This window comes from Parasteatoda tepidariorum, chromosome 10 (genome assembly GCF_982258835.1).
Source record: "Parasteatoda tepidariorum strain Cologne lab strain chromosome 10, Ptep-v5.0, whole genome shotgun sequence".
In the NCBI taxonomy this organism is placed as follows: domain Eukaryota; kingdom Metazoa; phylum Arthropoda; class Arachnida; order Araneae; family Theridiidae; genus Parasteatoda; species Parasteatoda tepidariorum.
In genome coordinates, this window is record NC_141764.1 from 14,592,519 (window position 1) to 14,619,162 (window position 26,644).

Genomic DNA, 26,644 nt, shown 5'->3' on the forward strand with positions numbered 1-26,644 from the left:
TCCTATAATGTCCCCACATGGTCAAGTGGGACTCCAACCTTCTAGTCAAAAGAAAAAGGATTTCTTTCTAATGTGACAAATTTTGATACCATGAACTTTTTAATATCACAAAAAAATTAAATTCCTTTAGAGGTATTTGTTATACAGTGTTAGGGACCTTGATATTACAAATAGGTATCTGGATTCTTTATATAATGAATTTTGATTTTATGCACTTTTCAATAGCACACACACACACAAAAAAAACCTATGCATTTGTTATGTAGCTAGGAGTAAAAAAATCATTTTATATGAATCTCGATTTCACAACATAACGTTGATGATCATAAATTTTATTTACTGATTTCTGAAGAATTTAAAATGTTTTTCTGAATTTTAGGAAAGTTCTATTAATTTAATAAATTTAAAAGAAACTGGTACTTATGTAGTTACCCTAGACCAGGGGTCGGCAACCTTTTGAAATGAAAGAGCCAAAAGTTACAATTTTACAAAATTTCCCTGCTTTTAAAGAACCACTAAAAATTTTTGATTTAATACTACAGAATTTCTTTATGTATATATTTGATTTTTAATTTAAAAAACGGTTTTGAATAGAGAATAATTTTTTTTTTTTTTTAAATACGTTAATAATTTTTTTCAAATTTAGTTTTCTTTTAATTTTAAATTTTTTTGGGGGGGAAGGGGATAAAAATACTTAGGTCATTAAAATTCGATGAAAATTGTAAATTTTCTTACTAAATTCTTGTCAAATTTTCAACAGGAAACACGAATTTTTTTTTATTGAATATGCAACGAAACACAATCTTATCAGATAGATTTTATAATAATTCTTTTTAATTTTTCATAGCAATTCCGCAATAATTTTCATTTATATTATATAGTTGATATTTATTCAATATTATATCAGAATTTTTTCACTATTTTCCTTATTTAAGAAATGTGTACCGTCTATTCTTGTTATTGTTAAAAACAATTTTTAAGCACTTAATTATTAAACATTTAAATAAATTTTACATTTTTTTGTCAAAGCAAACGTTAAATCAACTTATAATGAAGTGCTAGAAATGATGACCACATACTTTTTATATTTGTTGTAAATATAATATAGTCATTATTTTGACTAAATAGTTTAAAAAAATTACATTCGATTAAAATATTCAGGTGTTATACATATATATATGCTTGATATCATGAAGTTTTTAGTATCTCTTATTAAATTCATAATATTGAGAAATGACTGTATATGTATATAAAAACATTACTTGAATTACAAAAATCTACAACTTTTGGTCAAACTCTTATTCTACTTCAAAAATATATTTTTTAGAAAAAACAAATAAATAATAACTATGATGCTGAAACAATTCAAGTGTAAAAAAAACAATAACTTTTGCCCTTTGATAAAAATATTTTTTGAACAAAAATATTTCTAATATAATAGTACATTTAGGATTGAAGTTCATAAGCTGCAAAATAAAGCAAGTTATGTAGTCATTAAAAAAAATAAAAAAAAAAAGCATGAAATTATTATCTTAAGAAAGAAAATAAAAATTGTCACAATTAATCTTATTAAAAACATTATTTTTATAACATGTGCAAAACTTATTTTTTCTATTTTGATTATGATATAAGCCGATAAGTTTGAGTGATTTTTGGTCGAATAGACAAACGAAGGTCGAAATGAAACAAAGTTGGAATCATTGAAATCAAGGTTTAATGTTTTCTAAATTTTGATAATTTAGAAACTATTTTAATCAAATTTGTTCCAATTTCGTATTTTATCATTTAAATATTAACATTATTTAAAATGATGTAAAAGTTTGTATACTTTATAAATAGATTATTAAATTATAAAAAATTATTCAAAATGTTTTGTTACATGAAGTTATCATAGGGTTATTAAGTTTTATAATTGCGTAAAAAATGTTTTGTTTCACTAGTTTCAGAAATATAGCAATTAATGAACTTATCATTAAAAAATTCCAAGCTTTAAACAGCTTCTAAAGACTAAACTATTGGGATCATATTTTCAGATATCACTTATATTTTTAGAAACATAAATTACAATTTGTCAGGAAAAAAAAGGAATGTTTATTGAGAGAAAGTGGGTTTTTGTGCCTGATTTTTTAAAATTTGAAATAGCACTCTGTGCTAACAAACTGACATACTTAAAAATTAACAGCTTAAGCCAGTGTTTCCCAAACTTATGTGTACCCTTTCTAAATTTTCCGTAACGCTGTGTACCACTAATACAAAAAAAATGAATGTATTTATTACTATAAAAAATTCCACTAAAGTTAAAAATCAAAACTGACTGTTGACACCACCAATTATTATCTGTTAACTCTGCAAAAAATAGCCAATTGAAAAATACGTAATCGTAAACTTTCATTTCTAGCTCTGTTTTTAAATCAAATTTTTTGAAATTTTCGCTTGTTACAAAATATTTTGCATAAGAACCAAACCCCCAATAAACTGTCCCCGTACCCCTTGTGGTACGCGTACCACACTTTCGGAAATACTGGCTTAAGCCATTAAGATTGAGCTCTAGTATGTGATAATTAAATCATTGGATCAAAAGTTATTCCTGGTGTTGTCTATTTGAGCCTTATGCATAACAATTAGTTTTATACATAACTATCAGTTTTTAAGACCATTGATTAGAAAAAGTTTAAAGAGTTATTTTGCATAAAAGAAAAATTGAGAGCTAATAGATAAATTTATACCTACATTGTGTCTGACTATGCTTTGAAGTATCTCCTGTATAACGAACTAAGTTATCACCAGTATAAGCTAACCTAATTAATCAAGAACATATTTTTAGTCACTTATTTTATCATATGAATAATAAAGAAACAATGGGAAAAGAAAATAAACATCATAATTATTTTTAAAAAAATGGTTTAGATGCATTGGATTAAATCATGAAAAAATCTCAAAATTTAGTTAAAAAATTAATTTAAGTTCTCACAATTGTTTGAACTCATATCATTATGAGACAGAATGTCTAGATTAGTATTTACAGGTCAATGCTTTTCATAATTATGATAAAAAGAGATTTTCATATCGGTTTCAATAATAATAAAAGTTAAATTAGAAAATTCTAAAAGCTGACAAATAAACTACACAGATTAAAATGGTGTCATATTTTGCATACCTTGAAATTCAAATTTTTTTAAACACATTAATGAAATAAACAATAATAAATAATTATTTTTTTATTCACTTTGTTAGCTTGTTTTGATATCCGCAGGGTAGCTGCTACATTTTAGATTTTCAAATCCATGACTAATTCCAAGAATTTGTCATGACTTAAGGAAGTTACTATTTTCTCCCACAAACAAACAACAATAAATTTAAAAAAGCATTATAATAACATCAATGGAAACGAAACGTATAACAAAAACTGTTATACTCTGCATCTTCATATTTATTTTAAATTTAAAAAACAGAGTAAAGAAAGAGTTGAAGCAATAAAATAGCTGGGGAAAATATACAAAAGCAAATTTTTTCCCGCTTTTTGGGGGGGAATTACATTCTAAACATACTTTTCTAGTTCATCGGAAAGGAAAAAAATACTTCTGATTTTTCTGTACTTATTTTGAAATAAGAAAAATTCGACAATGACTGTTTTGCTTCAGCTAGAATTTTAAATTGAGAAAATAAAAAGTAACAACTCTCAAATGACAGAAGTTTAAAAGATAATTCACTCTAGATGATGTTTTTTCCTTCATCTTCTGAAAGAGCACCATAGTTTTTAAAGAACATGAATAAACATTTTATATTTTATTAAGTATGACTCTGAGTAGGGATTTCGTTAAAAATTCAGATATTCGGAACACCTTGAAATTTTCCATTTTAAATATTAGAATTTTGACAACCTAAATCTATAATTTTTTTTAAAAAAAAAAGTAAAAATCATGACATTTCAAAACAAATTTTGTTACATACTGAAAATTCATGACTTTCCAGGTGTGCAGATACCCTGAATAGAATTTAAACAAAAACATTGTTTAGAAGAAATCTATAAAAAAATAAATAAAAAAAAAAGCTTATCTTACTCTGTAGCATCTTTTCTAGTGTTTTTGTAAGGATTCTCTCTCATCGCTCTCGTCTTGGGATCATAATATGCAGAGTTAGGATCTAGATTTCGGAGATACTGAAAAACAACAAAAACTTAGTATTTTTAGCGTAAGAAATCGTAGAAATAATTTTTTTAAAAAAATTACGATTTTGTAGTTACTTTAGCAGTATCTTCTCGAATTCTAAGATTTCTGACCGTAATTCTTTGTTTGCTGTCTACTTTCGTACCTGGCATATCAGCATTGCCTGCATACTTCTCCTCATCATCATCGTCATCTATATCAGTTTTTTTTATCTGCAAAAATAAGGAAAAATTGTCAGCAAAAAAACTTCGTAAAATATGAAAAACCATTTTTTCAGTACTGATTCTTGGTCGCTCTCAGAGTCATTAACATTTGTAAAAACAAAACAACCATATTTACAAATTAGAAATTATATTTCGTTCTTATTAATGAAAAACAAAAATTATCATATTAATATTAATAAAATACTGCATATATTACATGAGTTGTACTACATATATGTAGCATTCAAATTCCGATATCTAAATTACCAGTTAAATAATTTTTTTTCAAAACAAAAACTTCATATTTAAATTATTGCATCAATCATAATCGATTAAGTATAATATTTACTAAACAACTTCTTGGAGGAGAACGTCTTTTTCCATCAAACTCTTCTTTATTACATGAAAGACATCAAAGGTGTTTAGATATGAAGTTGAGTTCTTTCATGTGTGAGAAAGAGAAAAGGAGCTTTTCTGTTGCCTAAATGCCTACCCATCACCTATGCTTTAATTATCTACTCTCTTTCCTGCAACTACATGGTATATATAAATATATAGAAGAGACAAAGACTAATAAGAAACATTCTATCGGAGTGGCTGGACATTGACAGTGCTTTCAACAATGCTAATTGAGACATTTTGAAAACAAACATTGATAAGCTTGACCTTCCTGATAATTTGAGTTCTATTATTAACAGTTTTCTCAACAATAGAGATGTTAGTTATATTGATGAATTAGGAATATTGTGTTTTTAATCACAATATTTCTTTGGGTGTTCCACAGGGATCCTCACTGGGGCCGGTGCTTTGACTCATTTATATTAACTCTGTTTATAACCTTTTTGACAATATTGATTTCAGTGACTTTGTTGATTTTAATATGAACGACGCCAAAATTATTGTGTTCGCTGATGACATCCTCCTGCTCTTGAGACATCCTATCCTATATAGGTTTCACAAACTGGCCACCCACTGTCTATCAAATTTGTCCGATTGGGCTAGGGATAATAAACTTAACTTTAGTGTCACAAAGACCCAATGTCACAAGACATTCCCTAAAAGTAATAAAATAGGACGTCACCCGAACATTAAAATGAGCGCCAATCATTCCCATTGCATTAAGCTAGTGCAGGAATTAAAATTCTTAGGAGTAGTTCTCGACCCGGGACTGACCTAGATTCCACATTTGAACCAGGTCAAGGACAGGGTCGGAAATTTTAACAATGCAATTAAAAGGGTGGCCAGAGCGACTTGAGGCCTCAAACCTACCATTCTCAAAATTATCTACCTCAGGGCAACTGAACGAATTATATTCTACGCAGCCAGTGTCTGGTACAAAAATATCAAGAAAATCAACGATAAGTTAAGATCAATCCAGAGATCCTCATTGATCATCATAACTACATACCTGCCAACTTTTACGCATTTGGCGTAAAATTTTATTTCTATATTTAAAGTGGTAGTAAAATGTATGCTTTCTATACATTCCTAGCATTTATAAACTTATTTTATAATCTTTTTGATCCACCACTATTTTCAAAAAAATTAAGCATATATTAATATGTAATACTGGTTTTGTAGTCCGCATATGCTTGTTCAAAATACAGCGTATGACTATGCCTATAATTGTAATTCGAATTCCATATTACTACCACTGAGGAAAATCATCCTTGAAAGAATTAAAAGTTGGCAGGTGTGTAACTAAATCTTATTCGACTACCAGCTCTGAGGCACTCCAGATACTGGCGGAGGTAGTTCCTATCCACCTCAAAATTTAAGAAGATATTTATTTTAAACGATCAATCTGGAACTGGAGGTTAAACGACTTAAATCCAATTATTGATACACATCTAACCTCAATTCAGCTCCCATCTCTTCCAGATATTGATCATCCATCGAATTACATCATTGTGCCCTGGAGTAGGAGTTTACCTAACAATAAAGGTATAGAGATTTTTACCGATGGGTCAAAAATGGAGGTCGCTGAGGATACTGCTCAGGGTAAACATATTAACAATAGGACAGGGTATGGAATTGTTGACAAGAGTGATGGTACCACAGTGACCACGGCCTCCAATCGGATTTCAGACAACGGTAGTGTCTTCCTGACGGAGTTGATGGCCATTCGTGATGCTGTTATTTGGCTAGCAAATAGCAATTATCCTGATGCCACTGTCTTTACTGATTTGCTCTTCTTGTTACAAGCCTTAAGCGACCCCAAATCCAGACATTGCTATGTCGAATATATAAAAAGATTGTGGCGACCAAACATCAACTGTCACTGCGTCAAAGCACATGTCGGTATTATTGGTAACGAGGAGGCGGATCAGGCTGCAAAATTGGCCGTCGATCTCTGCCAGGTGGATATTGAAGTCCCGAGTTTCAAAAAACAAATTACGACAATTATTAGAGATAAAATTATGAAGTGCTGGAGATCTGAATGGCATGGTTCAGAGAGGGTCAACAAGCTTTCAGTTTTTTTAAAGACCCAGGTACTAATAGATTACAGGCCAGCTTTTATCTTAATCAATTCTTAACAGGACACAGAGTGTTTGGTGTTTTCCAACAAAAAATGTTTAGAAAAAACCCAAATTGCAGATATTGTGGGGAAATCCAAACCATAGATCACTTAATCAAACATTGTCCCCACTTCCAAACGCTCCGTCAAACTCATTTCTTTAATCTTGATCAACATCAATGCTTTTCTAAACGGGCCTGTAGAAAAATTATTAAAACCATTATTAAAATCACTCTAGAGGACATGATGTCATATCTATAGACCCCGATCTGGATCTGAAACTCATGTCATCTATTTTTCTCCACTTTTATCAACTTTGTCTTTTGCATTATATATATATATATATATTCATTTTAGATTGTGCTGCCGTTCCTTGTACTTTAGTCTCTTAATCTTTGGTTTGGTCTTGCTTTTGAGGGATTTTTGATTTTATACTTGGATTTAGTTATTTTTACAATGGCTTCTTAATTTTTAGTTATATGGTTTTTATCTGTTTTCATATTTTTAAGGTAATTCTATAATTTTATCCTTTTTAACCTTTATTTCAGGCATCTACTAATATTGATTTACACAACCATTCCTCTACTTTTTAACCTTGATTTTTTAAACTTTTGATATTTTTGATGATTTGTTTAACTATTGTTCTTTCATTTAAATTTTTTAGATTTTTAATTATAACGGACTCATGGCCCTTTTTTGTCATTGTACTTCTATTCTCTTTTTTGCTTTAATTAGATGTTGTACAACTATAATACATATTTAGTGGATTAATGTTTAAAGATAGTTATAATTCTGTTTGTTCCACATCATATCTGATTTTATACTTATTGTTGATATAAATTATGGTGTTTTACGTATGTTTAATGTATCTACTCTCGTATGCCCTAAAATAGGGCAGGTCGAGATACAAATAAACAATGTATATATATATATATATAGAGAGAGAGAGAGAGAGAGATATATAAATGCTTTGTTGTTTTTCTTCTCTCTTCAGTTTGTTTTTAAATCTGAAAAGAAGCATTCATAGCATTTGAAGCATCCTTCATGCTTTCCAATATTGTTCTGATAGCATTAGTAGTCTTGAACTAATTGAATGGTCGCACTAAGGAATTTTTAACATAATTGAAAAGATAGAATAAAAAATTGATGCGACTTTAATTATATAAAAAAAATTTTTTAAATATACAGTGCATGGATAATTTCTTTAAAAGATAGCAAATAGCGTCCTCACAGATCAACAGAATTGTTTTCTTAAGGTATATGTATATATTTATAAATTGTCATCACAATGTTTATACTTGTATTTATACTATATGCAGATAATAATACCTTGTAAAAAGAAATTACGTCATAATATAAAAAATCTTTAAAGCAACTTAAAGCTTTAGATTATGAATTAAAACTTGATAAAATGCACTTCAAATTTACAGTTCCAACTTAATTTCGGAAATGAAATTCTGACTTTGTGACATAGAAATATTTTATGCTTTACTAGTTATATTAAAATTACAATTTACAATATTAAAATTACAATTTTACAAATAACATTTCAGGGTTTGGCTGAAATAGAATCATATAAATAAAAAGGGGAAAAAATTAAAATTTTGTTAAAAATGAAAACAAAATAATACCTGTTCTTTAGCTAAGTTAGTTTCATCAGATAAAAAATCTTGCTTTAGTTTCTTTTCCTTTAAATGACGCTTAGCCTAAAAAACATATTAATAATTAGAAAGAAAAAAGATATGCATGTAGAAAATGAAATATAGTTCCTAACAATTAAACAACATAATTTTTAACAAAATTAGAGAAACAGTAAACACAAAAAACCTAAATGTAAAAAAAACTTAAATACAAATGAAATGTGACATTTTTAACAATGAAATAAAATATGCAATATTGGTATATATAGCCACTAGTACTCAGAAACAGAAAAAAAATCTGTCTTTTTCTTAATTTTCTCAGGTGAGTTACATTAAATTTCTTTTATTTTTATAACTGAAGGCATAAATCTATCAATCTTGAATTTACCAATTTCAATAAACTTATCAATCTCTAATAATTTTTCAATCTTGTCTCATTCATACATATAAAATTTAATTCAAATTACTTATTATTCAAATTGAAAATAATGAAAAAATATGCTACAAAAATACTTTTAAAAATAAGCAACAAAAATAAACTTAACAAACTTATTATGTAAAAGGATTCAGGCAGATAGCAGACAAAAGATGTCAGACGCAAGTAGTTTTTTTTTTTTCTTTGCTGTTGTTACTATGAGATGTAACTTTTTTTTATCTGATTTTTAAATAGAATAAGGAGAGAAACGTTCAGCAAATATCTACTTTCATTGATATAAATTGAACCAAAATGAAACATTATAATTTTTTTTCATAATTTGTAATACATCAAACTCAAAAGTACTTTTCACTGAACTTTAGGTATTAGAATAACATTCTGATATCAAAATTCCTTATTTTCATCCTTTTTTATTTCAGATTAATAAGGATTAAAAAATATATATATACTAAAACCTTTAATTCAAGAAAAATGATATTGCATTAAGAAACTACCTCTTCAATTTTAGAAAATTCCTCAAGAATATTGTGGTAGTTGCTTGGGTCATAACCTCTCCAACGGTCCCTTTTACCATCATAATCTAGCATGAGATTCGGAAGTACTGTCTCATCTGGTGCAAAATCACTTTGCGAATATTTAGCACCAACTTTTCTGGGCAGCTGAAAATGATTTAAAAATTGAGAATACAGAAAACAAATAAAGCAGCTAAAAGTACCATAGCTACTATCATTTGAAAATTAAAAAATAACCCTATTAGGAATTTCTTTAAATTGAAATAGGAATTTTTTGAAGTATACACTTTTAATATTCAGCATTTCTTTTTAGTATGTTGTTCATTCTTATACCTGCCAACACTGGAGAAATAAAATAACAGAGATTTTACTTAGCAAAATGTTTTAGGCTAAGAGTAAAGTATTTCAATACATCATGCATAATTATGTAAGTCAAAAAGAGAAATTCAAAATTGAAAATAATATAAGCACTTACATTTAGTGAAGTAAAAAATATGTATTTAAATCTTAATGCAAAAAAAAAAAAATTTAAACCATTTTATAATTACTTAAAACTATTAACACTCAACCTTATTACTGGCAATAACACCATCTGTTGAGGAATAAAAGAAGTATTTTAGCCGTCAGCAGATATTCTATCGGCAATTTTTTTTTAATTTAAATTTCTTCAACAAATACGGAGAAATTTGAGAATATATGGGTAAACAGGAGATAGTCATAAAATATAGGAGTCTTCATTAAAAAACAAGAGACTTGGCGATATGCATTCTAACATAAAATGTTCTTTGATTTTAATCATCTTTTTTAATGTGAAAGTTTTTATTTTATTTAGGTGTAATTAAGTCTTGCCTTAAAGCAAGGTACATCTTTTTCAGAAGTAGGCTATAGAAAATTTTTCTTTTTAGTGGTTGCACTAAATTAAATATTTATGTCAATTAACTATTCTATAACGCAAGGGTTTTGTGGAAGGGTGAAAGGGATTCCAAGAGTTAGGGCATTTTTTTAACGTCACTGTGATGATTTTTGAAACCTTAATTGATTTAGATCTCATTAATCATCTATTACTTATTGATTTTGGCTGTCTAAATAAATTTTAAAGTAAAAGGCCATTGAAAAAGAAAGAGCAAAATTATTTAGAATAATATCAAAATTAATAGCAATTTGGCATTACAATTAAAAGATTAAGCACATGTATGTTTTTAAACAGAAAAAACATTGATATTTTGCACATTTAGTTTTTTTTAATAAAATTAAATTATGACAGGTTTTTAAATTTCTTTGCAGAAAATAAAAATTTTCATTATTATTGCAGCAGAACCTCGATTCAACATATCTCAAATTATCAACCATTGAGAATAAAAGATACGGAACTTGATGGACATGAGCTTAAAATAAGCACTTGAAAAAGTATGAAAAGTAATAAAAAATTTGAAAACAGATTTATTTACAATATGTTAATTTTTTAATAAAAATAATAATGTATTTCTTGCATAAATATTTACAATGCAAATTAAAAATAATGCAAAACATGCTTATTTATGTAAAAAGAAAAGATAGAAATTTTGAGTTCCACACACTCTTTTCATTTAAATGCAAAGAATAAAACTTCAACATTTCGATTGATTTGCTGTTCTTTTTCTGTCAATTAGTGTGAATACCGGAAGTTTTTAATTGTTTAAAAAGCTTTGAAGCTTTCTGCAAATGTTAACACTGGTCAATGTGGACAGCACGTGAGCTGGTAGCCTTAACTCTTATCTTCTACGCCACAACCGATGGGATGACAGTAAGAAATGACAGATTTAATGTGCACCTTGTTATTTATATAAGCTGGTTGATTAGGCTACAGTCATGACTGAACCGACAACACCAAACTCTCCACCAGCTCCAGCAGAATCAGTGACCCCTTTACTAACTGTGACTCTAAAGGGTTATTAAAAGAGGACATCTAGCCTCCTTGCTGAAAATTGTGAACCATTTTATTGAAGCATAAATTAACATAGATAGGTAAAAAATAACTTAACTAGCCTTATTTGACATTTTTCTTTGGGTAGGAACAAAAGAACTATCCTTATTTGATACGCTTTTTTGAAGAGAAAGGGGAATAATTCAAATAAATGTATTCCATTGGTATTTATTGATTTTACAGAATGGAAGCAAGAACATAAAAATATATTCTGAACAACTTTGTAAAAAAAAGCTATTAATTTTACACAAGGTTGACAGACGAAGTAAAATAATTGTATTATATTTTTGTAAATCAATTACACAAAGAGTAAAATGGTTTACAAAGAAGAAACAAATAACATTTCTGATACAATAACGAATAAACAATAGCAAGGAATTAAAGAAAACAGTTCACATAAAAAAATTAGTAAGTGTACCTCTAAGCAATCTTTTTTCTTGTGTGTCATTGCACCACAGTTCTCACATGCACCAGGGCGGTAGTGGACACAAATGGAACCCTAAAAAAAATTTTAAAAAATTTCGAAACTTTTTTTTATAAATCAAAAAATTATTTTTCAATATAACCTAAACTACACTAGATCTTACACTACAATAAACCCTTTCTTTCCAAGATAATTAAAAAAAAAAAAAGGTTACTTACCAGTTTTTAGCAATGTGGAGTTTGCTAGCTTTACTCTTAAAATGAATTACTATTGATTCAATCATATAAAACAAAGATTTATAATAACAATTTCACTTAAATGCAAAAAAGGATATGAACATACAGAATGCATATTTATTTTCCATATAGTTTCATATATAGTTTTCATGTTATTTCTTATCAACAAATAGTTAATTCATGGAAGACATTTACGCGCTATAGCGCGTAAAATACGCAAAAAATTGAAATCGGACGCAAAAAAATGATCGCTACGCGTCCCGCGGGACGCGTAGATTTTTGAAGAAAGTTTATAAATTTCCCGACTTTTTAATCTTTGATATCGAAACATTTTAATAAAATCGAAAAATTGGGACGCAAAAAATAAATCGGTATGCATCCTCGGTATAAAAAAAAAAAAACCCTGTCTCCAGAGTTAGACCAACACATGTTAGACACACAGGTGGGAAACCAGTTCTATGACTCAAAATGTTGACCATTATAGCAGGAAACATCCTACAAGACTTTCCCCCCAAACTTCTTTTCTCTGCTGAAAACAGTGACGTCATCGGAACTGAGGGACGCAGGTGTTATTGAATGGGGGGGAAATGACCGTACCGGATTTAAGTGACCTCGAATGAGCAAGTAGAAAGAAAGAGGTTGAAGGGGTGGGAAAAATTGAAGGGGTTTATTTTCAAAATATCATAGTACACACGTAGAAGATTAGGGTTGATTGGTTATTTAATACCTACGTTATGCAATCACATTTTTAGTGGCCCCTTACCCTTTATTTTCGAAGGAGGTACTTACGCACCGTTATATTAAGCTATATGTTACTTTTAGTTCAGTTAGAGTCAAACATTTTTAATGACCTGACCTACGCATCCAAACTTTTAATTTTGTTTTATAATTAATACATGTGCAATAATTAAACGATGCCTAAAGTACGTAACTTTAATATTAGGTGGAAAACTGAATTTAATTGGTTAGTCTACGAAAATGGTAAAATGTTTTGTGATATATGCCGCAAGGCACGAATAAAAAATGCATTCACCACTGGCTGTGAGAATTTTCAACGTAGCGCACTAGTCCGGCATATTGACACATCGGGAAAAGACTCTTCTGCTCATCATTTACGTGCTCTTAATATATTAGAACAGCAACGGTCTTTTAAAGTGTCATCTGAAAAACAAATTGCTAATTGTGTTCAAGATTATTCACAAATGCGAACGGTCTATTGGATGGCTAAAGAAGAAATAGCAGAAGCTAAGTTCCCCGCATTAATTGAATTGCAGGTAAGTTTTTATTTTAATTATTAAAGAATTATAATTTACAAAAATTTTTATGTTTATACAAGTAATTAAATAACAGTTACGCAAGGGCCGTATTATACAGTTTGAGTCGTGACCACGTGTCAAATTTCTTTTTTAAATATTAACTTAAATTGTCATTTTAAGTATAAATTAGAAAAGTGTAATAGGATATATTTTATTTAATGCTATAAATATTAATTATTTTTGTATTTCCGCACCACAGGCCGTGATACGGAATTCAGCTTTCAATTATTCAAATAAGCGCCACTTTTTCTCTTTTAGGGTTTCCTTATAAAAAAAACAGAAAGATAGTTTTCAAAAATAATTAATTATAAAAGAACATAGTTTCACTATTTTGTCTTCTCTGTAATGCGTATTTTTATTAATTTTTGAGTTGTTTTTTTTTGTTCGGTTTATTGATTGGGCCGGTCGTTTACAATAAATAAGAATCGAATTGTGCCATTTTGTCTTTGCTGTAATGCGTATTTGTTCTCCCTACGATTTCGCTATAAAACTTTGGATTTTTTTTTTGTGGGATTTTTTAAAAAGGGCAAATCGTTTAGAATAATTAAATAATGGAATTGCGCCATTTTGTCCCCGCTGTAATGCGTATTTATTTTATAGCTACGATTTCTATATAAAACTTTGAGTTTTAATTTTGTGGGATTCGTTTTTACAATAATTAAATAAAGGAATTGCGCCATTTTGTCTTACAAGTGATTTGTATTTTCATTCTCGCTAAAATTTCTCTATAAAAACTTTGAATTTTATTTTTGTGGGATTCATTAAAGGGGCCGATCATTTATAATACTTAAATAAGAATGGAATCTCGCCATCTTTTCTTCTCTGTAATGCGTATGATTATTCTAGCTAAGATTTCTCTATAAAAAGTTTGAATTTTAGTTTCGTGGGATTTATTGATAGGTTGATGGTTTTACCGTTTTTATCTTCGTTGTAGTGCTTATAGATTCTGTGTAGATTACATCATTTAATGATTGTTTAAATAAAATAATTGATTAAAAAAACTTATAATAGTTTTATTCCTCTAAGAAATGAATTATGTCATTTTATTTTTGTGATTAAAAAAAAGTTGTTTTTTTAAAAAAAAGTCAATAATTGGTTTGCAACTACTTATGAATTAGATTAAATTTTAATAAATTGACTACAATGAATAAGAAATTTAAAGTTAATTATTTTTTTGTACACTGCAAAATATATAATTCAATTTTAGAATTGTAATTTTTTTATTAATAGAATTTTTTTTTTTCACTTACACTTAAAAAATTTTTTTATTATTTTGTTTGTTTTATATTTATTACGACACATGTTTGGATAAAATAATTTTAAAACCCCCCTTTTTTTTAAATATTCATATATATTTTTTTTATTTCAGAAAATGAATGGGGTGAATTTTCAGACTAGTACTTACCAATCTAAACAGTCTATCTCTGATATGACATCAGCATCCGCCCAAGCTATTGAGGAACTTTTGATACAGAAATTTAAACCATCATCTTTTTTCGGAATTATTTGTGATGAGTCGTGTGACGTTTCAAATTTTAAAAAACTTATTGTGTATTTAACTTACATAGATGAAGATGGGTATGGTAAAACCGCGTTTGTGGACATATTAAACATAAATGATGGAAAGGCTGATACAATTGTCAATTCTTTAAAATCTACAATGGAAAAATTAAACATTGATTTAAATAAAATTGTTGGTCTTGGCACTGATGGTGCAGCAGTAATGACTGGCTGTAAAGGAGGTGTTGGTGTGCGATTAAAGACTGCTGGTGCAACGCATTTGCTGCAAATTCACTGTTCTGCTCACAGGGTTTCTTTGGCCTTGTCACAAGCAGCGAAAAATATTAAACAGACTAAAGACCTGGAGAATACTTTGCAGCAACTTTACCATTTTTTCGATGTTAGTCCTGTCAGAGAATCTGTGCTACGTCAAATTTTTCAAATAAATGAAATATCGGAAATAAAATTGAAAGAACCCAAAAATGTTCGATGGCTGAGCTTGTATGAAGCGGTGAGCGCTGTAATACAGTGCTTTGGGTCCATTGTAGAGGCACTTGAGCATATCGCCGAAAAAAAGAACGATTTAAACTCTGTAAAAGCAAAAGGTTTGTTGTCAAAAATAAAGAATGCCAATTTCCCATTTTTACTTGCAATCATACTGGACGTTTTAGAGCCAGTAAAAAAATTAAATGTATTATTTCAGCATCAAAATGTGATTTTCTCTAAGGTGAATGTAATGGTATCCAGTTGTATAAGTGTTTTAGAGAATCTTAAAGGTAATAAGGGGGAGCATGAAAATAATTATATTGAAAATTGTACTAATGATGAAGATGATGTTGTTTATCAGAATATAAAACTTGGAAAGCAAACTTTAAATGAACATTTTAAGTCTAATTTTATATCTGAAGTTGTAGGTAATTTAAAGTTTCGTTTCCCAGGGGAGTCATTAGATGTATTAAAATCACTAGATTCGATGTTAAACCCGTTTAATTATCCAACGAATTCAGAGGAATTACTGAATTATGGGTCAGAAGATATTGATTTATTGATTAGAACATTTGGAGAATTGATTTCTGGTGATAAACTTAAAAATAACTTTCAGTATTTTAAACAGATCGTATTAAACTTTAAATCTATGAGTATGAAAGACTTTCTTAGAATCTTCATCAAACAGTATAGTGATGAATTTCCAGAATTTTCTAAATTAGCAAAGATAGCCTCAGTATTGCCAATTTCATCAGCTGATGCTGAGAGAGGCTTTTCAGCCATGAAAAGAATAAAGACATGTGCTCGAAATAGGATATCTGAAGGAAAACTGAAAACATTAATGATGATTACACTTGAAGGGCCAGATATGTCAAATTCCCAAGATGTAATTATAAGAGCACATAAGATATTTCAGTCTTGTAAAATACGTAGAGGGGGAAGCAGTGTAAATAAGTAGAGAGGGAAGCACACTAATAAAAATATTTTACATAAATTTAGATTTTGTTTTATTTTATTTTTCTATTATATTTCAATATTAGCATATTACAGCATTATAATTGTTATAATTCATGTACTAATAATCTATTAAGTATTTTTCAGAAAGATTATATTTGTTTAAAAATTTATGTAAAGGACCCATTTTTTTTCAAAAGGACTCAGTTTTTTAAAAGTCATGGGTCCCAGGGACCCGGGATTTTGAAAGCCTAGTGTCTTCCCTGGTTAATTAAAAGACAGGAACATTATTTTTTATCTGATAATTTGTTTTTTTCTAGATCCAACAGTTCTTTCTGCTTTTTATTAATATCAATTCTTATAGCATTAGATTTTTTCAAAAGCGAAAAATCTTCATTTTTTTGTGAGCCAGCTCGCTTGTTTCATTGTTCAGACTTATTATATCTTTCTCTAAATCTATTCCTTTCTTTTTTATACATAATATTTCTTCTTCTTTCTTTCATTTTCTTTTATTTTCACTTTCCTTTTCTCTAGCTTTTTGGGCTTCTAGGTACACTCTATACTTAGCATGTGCACTGCGACATGAAACACGCATTTCTCTCGTTATTTCAACTTTATGGATCCCCCCACATTTTTTTTTTACATTATCATAAATGAGAAAGACTCAAAATCATCTTAATAATTTCCCACAACTTAGGAAATTTATCACCCTTAAAATAAAGGATGTTGAAATCATCTAATCATGTTTTCTTATGGTCAAAATTTTTGAAGGTACTTGTGTCAGGTATGACAACTTGTTTGTGAAAGTCAGAAAATACCCATAGGATTGTGTCACATTCTTTTTCTTCAGTCTGATTCAGCCGGGATAAAGTTAAAATAATATTTTTCACCCAAAAAGAAACGAACGTAAATCGATACAATCAGTACTTTCCCACATCACTGGTCCAATCCGAATGAATTCAACTTAACCCTGAACTCAGAACAAAAGTAACCTTACCCCTTACATAAAAAGATGTAGAAGTAAAATAAAATAAACAAGAAGAAAGCTAAAATAAATTAAAAAGAAAAACATTTAATAAGGATCTGATATTCTCTATCCGAATTGGCGCACTCGGGTTTCGGTTTCTAGTGTACGCGCAAGCCATAATGTGGGTACGACATTAAGTCTGCGTGAATGATTCCGTAATAAACACCCCATTTTTCGTGAAATGCATGGGATCCACCAGATATCACTGATGGAAAAAAATTATTCGTGAAAAAAAGCACTTTCTAAAAACGCCAGCTGAAAAAAGCATCTTTAAGTACTGTTTACAAACACTACGCACCCTGATAAATGTTTGACTACCAACGTTTATAATGATATTCGCCCGTAAATTATTAATTAATGGTATTTTCATTTTTTTTATTTTGTTCATAAACAAATAAATTAAAATCTTAAAATTTTTTTATTCATTTATTAAAGGGTGTGTAGCAAAATCTTTCAACAAAAAATAAGCACCTTTTAAGTACTTTTCAAGCACACAAAAAATACTTTTATGCATTATATACATTAACAAAATGCAAAATAATTTTCAAAGACTTTACATGATCATGATAAAATAACTAGTCTCTGACAAAGAACTATTTTCTTGTTTACATTAGCCATTAAAAAATGATAAAAAGATTTTTCAGTTCGATATCAGAGGGTGGAAAATGAAGCCTGAAATTGAGAAAATCATGCAAAATACAACAGAATTGCACAAAAATTTTACTGAAAGCAGCTGAGTAGACGACGCACATGCGGACTCACAAGTATTTAATTAAACATGTAAAATGATTGGCGCTTTCATACGCCCTGGACTAATGTATTGTGGTTGAATGAATTGTGAAAATGTATAATGGAACAATGTAAAAAGCACGCTTTTGCATAATACATGGCAAAAATTAACATAGAAAAGAAAAAAATCTCATTTTCGAAAAGGGAAAAATTAAGCACTTTTAAAAACACCCAATGAAACAGAAAACAACAGGGTGCAGCACCCTGCTGCCCTTTTAGTCAAAAGAATCCACCCTGTTGCCTCTGATGTAATAGACTCCATACCCTTTTTGCCCTTAGGGTAATTGGTAATATTACCTAATTATTTAATATTTAGTCACAGCTTTTTTTTTTTATAAAAAACTTTAAATTGTCTTGAATTTAAAAAAAAAATCACTAATAAAGTGAAAAACATAATAGAAATATACAAGACATAAATAGTTCATAAATAGGGCCCTATAAATTATGCGGAAATTTTTTAAAAATTATGCGGCTAAGATTCGGCGATTTTTAAAAATTATGCAGCAGGGATGCGGTGTCTTTTAAAAATTATGCATGCAGGTTGTGAAAGACCCAGAAAACAATTGAAACTGAAAAAAAAATCTCTTAAAAAAGTTCAACTTTCTTTCTGTTTTAATAAAAAAAAAAATTTCAATGAATACAGTAAAGATTTCAACTAAATTACCTTCTTATGTATTGTACATCCATTTTCTACATCAGAACAATTATTAAAGTTTATTAAAATGGAGAGAAGTTAGTCCAGAAGCTGCGTTTTCTTTCAAACTCTGTCTTTGTTTTGTAAAAATTTGGCAGTAGCAGGATACAGCTCCTTCACAATCTACTGAATTAGGAAGCACTGAGAGCACTTTTCTTGTAAGTTCTGGAAATCTCTCTGAGACTACCTCTGAATTCCAGAATCTAATTAAGTCCTGGTTTGAACATTCTTTTACATATTCTTTGTAAGCAGCAAACTCTAGTTTTATTTCTTGACCACTCATTCCTGGAATATTCTTGAATGCATCATTGTCTTCAATATTGAGGTTGATTATTTGTTCTGGATCGAAAACTCGAGCAGCTTTCATGAAGTTTAATGCAGATTGACTAAACTTGGGTCCGAGTTTTTTGAATACGTCTAGTTCTGGAGAGTAGTAAGTATTAAACTTTGCAATTGTTTTGTGAAACACTTCTTGAAGAAATACGCTGTGTGAATCTTTTCGTGAGTATGATGCCTGAAAATTACATCAAAGTTTAGACCGCAGATCAAAAATCTTATTGTAAGCTTTGTGAATAGATACACCACATGTTTTGAAAAAGAGAAGAGTACCTATCCATTAATATCTGAGCTTGTTCTGCAATGAACTGAAAGTCTTTGCAAACATACCTGCTTTCCACCAAAACTTTGCACTGATTGAGACAAGCAGTGTCAGAAGTAAGGTTTATTTCACTGCTAAAAAATTCTATGGAAACTGAAGATGATGGCGACCTATTGAAGATGATTGCGACTGATAAAAGCTATGTGCCGGGGGGGGGGGAGATTCTTGGAAAGATCTGACCACCTGACCAAAAAGATTCTTGGAATTGAAAAAAAAGATATATTTCAATTGAAAAAAAAAACCCCAAAGGAGAAATTTATCTGGTAAATGAATACATTTTGCTGAAAAATAAAAATTATACAGATATGCTGCGATTAAGTGGAAAATTGCAAATTATGCGGATAATTGTGAATTATGTGGGTTTCCGCATCTTCGCATAATTTATAGGGCCCTATTCATAAAATATAAAGCTGTAACCAAGACATAATATGTTAATTTTCAAGTGGTTTAATTTAAAAAAATAATTACATCGCACATACTGAAGAAATTTACTAATTTGTAAAATCAGAATTCAATAAAAAAAATCCGTTCTTTTTAAATATAATGCTAGGAGTAGTTACCTTCAATCCTCGTACATATTTATCACTAATTTGACTGAAATCTTTCCGTCGATCAGGATGGGGCCTTTGGTGTTTTAAAGTTGCAGTTTTTGCACCAAAATACCATGGAGCAGAAGAAATATACTGTGGTAGTTGAGGATTAATGTCCCTAAAATTAAAGATATTTAGAACCAGAGTTGAATATTTAACATGACAAACCACAAAAAAAGGTTAAAATTATCAATGACTGCTTAAAAACAATAAAAGTAGTGAATAGCAATGTTATATGAAGGAAAAGCTTTGGAGAGAAATTTCATTCTGATATCAATTTTTGAGGAGGGAATTTTCAAATAGAAAGGTGAATTTCAAAACAAATATCACATTTATAAATTACAGATTATACTACTTAACAAATAAATTATACAAAGAAAATAGAACAGAATTATGGCATTAATGTTTAGTCAAAAAACATTACTCCGCATTGGTTTAATTTCTTTTTTCCTCTCCATATTTACAATTTAATTAAACTTAGGTTTTTAAAATAAAAGGAATTTAAATTTTTATGCATGTTTTTTATTTCTCTACTTAATAGCATGTTTGAAATTCATGACACAATGGACACCTTCATTGGTGACAGTAAAAAGGTGGAGGAAAGATAATCTAATTGCTTTAAATCTGACTTTAAGACTTTATTATATCATGTTTTGCAATTATTGAAAATGTTAGAGCAATAGGCAATATAATTTCCTAATTTCAGAATGCATGAAAGAAGTCATTATCACTCTGTCAAAACAGAGTGATAATGACTAGTTACACAGATTGACTAATTTTCTTTATTTAATGGCAAGAAGAAAAAAAACTAACATTTTTTATAAAAATTTTAGAAGGAGCATTTTCGGTCTCTGTAAAATTTTTAAGGAGTCAAATTTAAATCTGATGCATGAAACGCACGTCTCGATGTGTATTTGAAAACAGAAGTGTGGAGTTATCTATACATAATAATAAACGCGGCTGTGTGTGTGTGTCTGTAATCACAATATATCGCCCCAGAAGCCTCGCCCGGGCACGAAACTCGGCCCATAATTGTGTTTTGACATAATGAAGAAGTATTTTTTCAGGGTTCCCACTCTATGATGAGATTGAAATTCAAGGACTTTCCAGGACTTTTCAAGGACCTCAACAAAATTTTCAAGGACCTTAATCTAAGACCAATTTTTAAAATTATTCTCTTCTATTTTACTAGAAGCAACAATGCTTGTTGTGGCAATAATTAATTTCAAATATAATACCTAAATGCTTTGCCTATATAGAGAGAAGAGAGTATATGTATTATGGACTAAAATTTATATTTTTTTAAAAACAACCCTATTGGTTTTACATATTAGATCACAAAATCATTTTCAGCACAATCTATAACTAATGGTAATGAGGTGTTAATGATGAAATCCTTTAATCCTGTGTATTTCCATGTGAAGGCTGCATGAAAGACAGAGCTAAATCTTAGGTATTCCATATTCCATGCATATCCTCCAATTGCTACGGAATTTCCGTAGTTTCAGAAATCTTCTTTTCAGACGGTAGCAAAATTAATGTCTTAATATTTAAAAAAAAATTAATTTTAGCGTATCTTGTTCACTATTACTTATAAAAGTGCATGCCATATGGCTAGATTCTTAAGTTCTCATAAAAGTTTTATGAGAGATCCATTTGCTTTAAAAATTTCTACTTTGGTTCGCTACCACTAGAAAGAATTATTTTCAAAATCCTCATAAGTTGGAGGGTATGTTCCATGACTATTCCATAACCCCCTCCTCTCTTCTATTTAACATAGTTTCTGAAATTATTCATCCATAATTTACACAACCTTCTCTAAATGTTATGCAGCAACAATTCTCTCTGAAAATAAAAATTAGAAGGAACATATCCCATTTTCACCATGTTTAAAAGCATTATTCGTTATGTGTAATCCACAACTGCCAATCAATATGACCTGGTGGGAATATTTCTCTTTTAATTCACACTGAAGCTTCTAATAGAATTTCCAATTGACATAGGGTCCATCCATGGATAATTGAAGTATTTTAGAGAGCTTTTAACCATCATCCATGCATTTGTAAAAAGAGGACAAAATATTTTCTGCAGTTCCATGACCCATAAATTGGGAGGTAAGATACTTAGTGCAAACTTTATTATCAATTCCTTACCATAATGTCCATCTGCTTAGATTGTAGAGACTGATTTAACGTCTCATCAAAGAGTACAGTGTAGCAATCAACATTCTTCAGCTCATTTATAAGAATCCCTTTGAAGTATAGTGCCAATCCAAATAGGCTCACTTTGTGGCCCTACAAAAAAATTGTCTCGCTATACAGCTATCAGCAAACATTTTGGAGAACAATTTACTAATCCCTTCACAGGAGTTACATGAATAATTACTAGTGATGCACTTCAGACTCCAGAGAATTTCAGCATCAAGCACATTCCTTTTGACCAGATAAGAAGACAATGTTACCTCGGCCACTAAAGTTTCTGTTTCACATGGGGCACACGATGTTGAAGGAGTATTTACACCAGATGAATTAGATGCTGATGTCTTTGGAAAAAGAGAACTCAGGGCATGAGACTGCTTTTTTGTTTTACCTTTCTTTCATGTGTGATTTCAGAGCAGATTCTTCCATTTCTGCGATATCAATCTCCTTCATGCATAATCGGCACTTGGCTCTGAACTTCTTTTTGGGCATCGATAAAATCCATTCTTTATAAGCTTGATTATCCATCCATTGGGGATTAAAATAGCAGTTCCCAGGCATAACTAGTCTAAACTACATAACACAAATACGAAGCCGTGCCTTTGCGAATACACTTTACAACAAAGTTTTGAAATGACACAAACGTAAGGACAAGTGCGGATGGTAAAACGGCAAATTTATTGAAAACTACAAGGTACATATTGTTAAGAAATTCGAGAGTATTCCAGTTTCAATAAGAAAAAAGAAGATCTAAGCATATGCGACAGAAGATGATGTTTAGTCTCGCCCCGAAAGCATTGATTGTCTGCTGTGCTCCGCGCGCTTGGCAGACACCAAGACGCTAGGCCCGGTTAGAAACGGTGGCGTTAAAAACCACGTGAGAGAGCTCGGGCGCAAAACAGAAAGAACGAGAAAGATCTGCGGGTGTTTTATAAAAAGGGCCGCCGGCAGTATTGGACAAATTCAAGGACCTATCAAGTTTTTCAAGGGCCTAAGACGTTTTTCAAGCACTTTCAAGGACCTAAATTTAGCAAAAAAAAATTCAAGGACTTTCAAGGACCGTGGGAACCCTGTTTTTTTCTTTTTCAAAAATTTTGATTAGTTATTTAGTTATCAGTCATTTTGTAAGTCTATGCTTTTCGTCTGCTTTTTCGTCTTCAAATAAGCCATATTCAAAAAACTATTAAAAAATGCATATACTTTTCCCCACTCTTATAAATGTATGCTAATGCGAACCTCACAATTGAAATATTAATTTTCGACAACTTAAACCAATAATATACGAAGGAATTAATAATTTAATTGTAAAGTTCGCATTAGTTTACATTTATTAAAGTGGAGAAAAGTTTAACTTTTGTATTAAAAATGTGGCAACATATTCGATACGTAAATAGAACGCTTCGCTTTGATATATTTGTCGCTGTTCATAATTGTTATAATAAGTTTTTCTTCTTCTTTCCACGCTCTATTTTTTTTTCTTAAGCGAAGACGATAATTTTTATAGCGATATTGTAGTACTTTGTACAACTAAAAATTCTTTTCACAACACTTTAAAAATATTTACTTTATTTTCTTTATATATACAGAGAACAGTCGGCAAAGAATTCGATTAGGTTGAAAAACATTTCGCTAAAAAGGAACGAATTCCAAAAGAAAAAATAAACAACTTAAAGAATAAAAATGTTGATGCCAGCCAATTTTTTGAAAGTTAACTTAGAAATAACAAACCAAACGATGTTAACAAAATGACGTAGAAAGCGCAACTAGATCAAAATCATACAAGCACAACTAGATCAAATTATAATACCTGAGTGCTTGACGTAACAGATATAGAAATAGAATTTTATACCATAAAAAATTATATAGAAATTGATACCATAAAAAGTTTATTCGTTTTTGTGTTCTTTTCATGTATTTAGCATTTTAGTTCTTTTTTTCCTTAAGCCTTGCAGCTATATAATTTCAAACATCCTCAAGAGCTATAACACATCTGCAGCAGAACTGGATATGAAGACAAAATTGCTGGACAGGAACACTTTAATTGTCCACTAATCTTCAGATTTCCTGCCATGTTTTAAAAAACTTTATTTGTGAAAACCTTCAGCGTGGCGGACAGCTGGCCGCCTTAGGCGGCTAGTTCATAATAAAGTACAGCCCGCATATAACAAGATCACAGATTTTAAGAGTGAAATGAAATGTTTTGTATGTTAAATTTGCACACTTTTTCTCGCATTTAGTAGGAGAAAACATAAAAAAAATATCAGAAATAATGAAAATCCTAACTAAAAAAAAAAAAATTGAACAGTACACTGTGACTTGTTTAAGCTTATTAAAGTAGAAAGAATAATTTTAAATATTACCAGGGTTGGCAAGTTTTTGACACATGACGGTTTATACCATGGTTTTTACCGTCATGTCAAAAAACTCTCTGTCAAAAACCCATAGTTTTGGTAAAACTGTACTTTTATTTAAGTTTTTAACTGCTTATAATTTAAAATTAATTCATTTTTGGGCAATAAAGTTAGAAAAAAAGTTGTTAAAAGATATTTAAGAACAGATTCTTGCATTTTCTCAACATGATTATATCAAAACATACTATTTGAAGTAAAATATTAGGATACAAAACAAAATTTTCAATATTTCCAAGCATCATTTCGTTTGGCATATTACATTACTGAAGAATGTCAAGTCATTCTTGACTTAGAGTTTGTTAGTAGTTACAAGTTTTGAAAGTTTTGTTTAGCTTATTTCTAATATTTAAGAAATGCCAAATTTTAAATTCTTCTCTTTAGTTCTTGAATTTATTAATAGTTCCAAGCTTTTTTGCTTGCTTATTTCTAACAATTAAGAAGTGCAAAACTTTGAATCCCTTGCAAATCAAGCTATAATGATAAAAGTATCGCTATTTTCAATAAGTATATTACAATATTTCTATATGAATGTATATCCTTCTATAAGAATACAAGTATATAGTAGCAAAATCAATAGCAATCATTTACAACATTCATTTATAAAGGCAATTATATGAAAATAATATATTGTCCACTTATGCCATAAATTAAAGAAAACAGTAGGTTTTTGACGGTTTTTACCAGTAAAAACATGGTTTTTTACCACTGTCATGGCAAAAACCCAACCCTGAATATTACAGAATCACATCTTGTTGAACCATAGTCTAGGTAAAACACGTGCATTCGGTAGTTTACCTCTTTTAAAACTCTTTAAATTACAATAATTCTTTTGATGTGAAGAATTTAAAGAAGAAAAAAATTATTGAATCTGCAATTAAAACAACAGTATGAAAAATGGGAGAAAAAAAAGTGGTGTAACTCGTAACTATTTAAAAGAGTCAGCAAATTGCTTTTTAATTGAAATTGTCGGTAGATTTCCATATCGTGATCAGCGCCAATATAATTGCCAAGTCGTAGGGATTTCCAGCGACAGTAGTCAGAGAGAACTAAAATAAGAAGACCCCAGAAGAGGATCAACTCAAAGGAGTATAACTCTTAGAAATTCACAGGCAAACATCAACATGTTTCAAGTTTTTTTTCTTTTAAATTTGCCTTTTAAAAGAAATACATTAGAGCCATCCATATCAAAATCCATTTAGGGCCTTGGCCATTGCATTGCAGCTAGCGAGAAAAATTACGATATAAAATATCCTTAAGATTGATAACATGCAAGATGCCGGCAATTAAAAAAAGGAAACAGCTTAAGGACCTATTTGAAGAAATAATAAGAATACTATTCAACAAGATTCTGAGCAGAAGCAAGTAGTAAACTTTTCAGGAGATGATGTGCAACACTAAAAAATTCAACTCTATGCATATTTAATTAAAATTACACTTACTTTCCATCTTCATCTACAGCAGCAGGAGCATTACCAGCTTTTCTGGCTTCTTCTAACTTTTTTGCTTTACGCCAATCTTCTCTACTTCGTTTTTTAGGATCATCGATATCTGTATTGAGTTTCTCCGAAACCGATCTACTGGCAGAATTCATTATTCTGCTAAAATTATAGAATTCAATAAATTAAAGATGTACTAAGTGCTCTGGTAAACAAAGGCACGTGGAACTTCATTTGAGCATCATCAGTCATCACATCACTTACGGACGGACCTCATGGTTTATTTTGTGTTAAAGAGTACGCTTCAGACTGCCTATTCTTGTACAGGCTATGCTTTGATTAACGTGCTCTGTTGGTAAACCGTTCAAATATTACGTAAGAATATTTTTGGCACTTTGCACTTTATTCTATTATTAAATTGGCGCGACAAATTAAAAATCCTAACTAATTTGAAGCCTGATCAACTTCAAATTTCCATTTAAGATTT

At 29.7% G+C, this 26,644-nt stretch overlaps 2 protein-coding genes across 9 annotated transcripts in view; one reads left to right on the forward strand and one right to left on the reverse strand.

Annotated features, from left to right (window-relative positions):
• The window catches only part of LOC107439400 (pre-mRNA-splicing factor SLU7), a 40,469-nt gene extending 13,825 nt beyond the window's left edge, over positions 1-26,644 (reverse strand). For 4 of the 8 annotated variants that reach the window (XR_015429924.1, XM_087153851.1, XM_087153849.1 and 1 more), the window contains exons 1-8: positions 26,161-26,644; positions 20,083-20,230; positions 11,857-11,937; positions 9,458-9,622; positions 8,519-8,593; positions 4,244-4,378; positions 4,062-4,159; positions 2,731-2,798 (exon numbers count right to left, since the gene is read on the reverse strand). Coding sequence is in view for 7 of the 8 variants with exons in the window: in XM_087153851.1 (XP_087009977.1) it covers positions 2,731-2,798; positions 4,062-4,159; positions 4,244-4,378; positions 8,519-8,593; positions 9,458-9,622; positions 11,857-11,937; positions 20,083-20,230; positions 26,161-26,312 (922 nt within the window). In the remaining variant the exon portion in view is untranslated. The remainder of the gene's footprint in view (positions 1-2,730; positions 2,799-4,061; positions 4,160-4,243; positions 4,379-8,518; positions 8,594-9,457; positions 9,623-11,856; positions 11,938-20,082; positions 20,231-26,160) is intronic. The other 4 variants (XM_087153852.1, XM_087153850.1, XM_087153848.1 and 1 more) reach the window with 1 other exon arrangement.
• On the forward strand, positions 12,878-16,358 carry LOC147802169 (uncharacterized protein C17orf113-like). The gene is made up of 2 exons (XM_087153690.1): positions 12,878-13,372; positions 14,784-16,358. Exons 1-2 carry the CDS (start codon positions 13,013-13,015, stop codon positions 16,356-16,358), a joined length of 1,935 nt encoding a protein of 644 aa, XP_087009816.1. The 5' UTR covers positions 12,878-13,012.